Genomic DNA, 2040 nt, shown 5'->3' on the forward strand with positions numbered 1-2040 from the left:
GGTGATCGTGGCTTCCAGCGGGCTGCTGCTCATGATCGAGCGGGGCATCCTGGCCGAGATGAAGCCCCTTCCCCTGCACCCTCCCAATCGCGAGGACGCGGTCTGGCGCGGGACAGTCCCCAGGCCTGGGAGGCTGTCCCTGGATGCGGGGGACTCGGACCTGCAGGTGAGGCAGGACGTCCGGAACCGGACCTTGCGGGCAGTGTGCGGACAACCGGGCATGCCCCGGGACCCCTGGGACTTGCCGGTGGGGCAGCGGCGCACCCTGCTGCGCCACATCCTCGTGAGTGACCGCTACCGCTTCCTCTACTGCTATGTGCCCAAGGTGGCCTGCTCCAACTGGAAGCGGGTTCTGAAGGTGCTGGCGGGAGTCCTGGACAACGTGGACGTCCGCCTCAAGATGGACCACCGCAGCGACCTGGTGTTCCTGGCCGACCTGCGGCCTGACGAGATTCGCTACCGCCTCCAGCACTACTTCAAGTTCCTGTTTGTGCGGGACCCCTTGGAGCGTCTTCTCTCTGCTTACCGCAACAAGTTTGGTGAGATCCGAGAGTACCAGCAGCGCTACGGAGTTGAGATCGTGAAGCGGTACAGGGCTGGAGCGGGGCCCAGCCCTGCGGGGGACGATGTCACCTTCCCTGAGTTTCTGAGATACCTGGCGGATGAGGACCCCGAGCGCATGAACGAGCATTGGATGCCCGTGTACCACCTGTGCCAGCCTTGTGCGGTGCGCTATGACTTTGTGGGCTCCTATGAGCGGCTGGAGGCGGATGCCAACCAGGTGCTGGAGTGGGTGCGGGCACCGCCCCATGTCCGATTCCCAGCTCGCCAGGCCTGGTACAGGCCAGCCAGCCCCGAAAGCCTGCACTACCACCTGTGCAGTGCCCCACGGGCCCTGCTGCAGGACGTCCTGCCCAAGTATATCCTGGACTTCTCCCTCTTCGCCTACCCACTGCCTAATGTCACCAGGGAGGCCTGTCACCAGTGACCATGGGTGTGCGCCAGCAGTTTTGGGGGACTGGTTTTGACAATGCCAGCTTCTGTGTTGCCATACAGTGAAACCCTGGCTCCAGCGTTTCTCTTTGTCTAAATGCCTAGCTGGAAAGGACTGCCCTTGGAAATTCCTTGTCCAGGGCGGGTACCCACAGTGGCTCAGATGACAAGGTGGGACAGGTGGCCTGGTGCTCTCCATAGGGGCGTTTCTTGGGAGCCAATGTGATCCTTCTTGCCCTGGCAGGGCAAGATACCAGTTTTTCTAGTGAAGCAATACATCTCTTCTCAAGACCGGCTCCACGGCCCTGCCTGCAGGGATTTTACTGTCCACTTGATCAACCTTAATTTAACCTGTAGCCAAACCCAGAGGAGGTGCCAACCAGGAGCATGACCGGAACTGGGGGCCATGTGGCTGTGATCTCCTGTTCATCCACTTCATGTGCCTTAGGGCTGGAGTCAGTTGTGCCTTATAAATGACTTCTGTATCGTTCTGCTTCAGACTTAGAATTTCCTATGCTTGCCAGATTCTTTACATTTTTTCCAAGGAAAGGAAAACTGAAAGGGCCCCTGCCTGGTAGCTCTAGTACCTGGCCCTACAGCATCCAAAGACCCCTGTGCCCAGCCTCTTCTTGGGACTCTGGGCACTTCTCCCATCCCCCAGGGTTGTGACTGTGGCTGGTGTATGTGGCTGCCACTTTTCTGATGCATTTATTTAAAAATTGTACTTTTTTTATAGAACCTTTGAGAAGGCTTTGTTTTCCTAATTGCTGAATTTTTTAATAAAGCCATTTTGTATACAAGGTCAGTATCTCTGATTCTCCCTCTGAGCTCCTGTGTGTCCACCAAGTCCCCCTGATGTCCCTCTCCCCAGAACAGGGGAGAGAGCTTGCAGGTAGAGAAAGTTGTCACTTGCTAGGGCTAGTGCAGTGGGCCATCATCATACCACGGAGCCTTTGAGAGCTTCCCGTAAGCCATACCAATCACTGACTCAGCTTCTGGGGCACCACCATTAAGAAAGGCCCTAGGCCTAGAGCACATCTACACGAT

General features: G+C 57.1%; 1 protein-coding gene across 1 annotated transcript; it reads left to right on the forward strand.

Moving 5' to 3' along the window:
• Positions 1–6: 6 nt before the first annotated feature.
• On the forward strand, positions 7–1793 carry CHST14 (carbohydrate (N-acetylgalactosamine 4-0) sulfotransferase 14). The gene has a single exon (XM_010847947.1). The coding sequence runs from the start codon at positions 32–34 to the stop codon at positions 986–988; it is 957 nt and encodes a 318-aa protein (XP_010846249.1). The 5' UTR covers positions 7–31; the 3' UTR covers positions 989–1793.
• The last annotated feature ends 247 nt before the right edge of the window (positions 1794–2040 follow it).

Source organism: Bison bison, unplaced genomic scaffold (genome assembly GCF_000754665.1).
Source record: "Bison bison bison isolate TAMUID 2011002044 unplaced genomic scaffold, Bison_UMD1.0 scf7180017864259, whole genome shotgun sequence".
Classification (NCBI taxonomy): Eukaryota; Metazoa; Chordata; class Mammalia; order Artiodactyla; family Bovidae; genus Bison; species Bison bison.

Coding starts and splice junctions, on each gene's coding strand:
- CHST14 (XM_010847947.1), top strand. CDS start 32: ATGATCGAGCGGGGCATCCTGGCCGAGATGAAGCCCCTTCCCCTGCAC.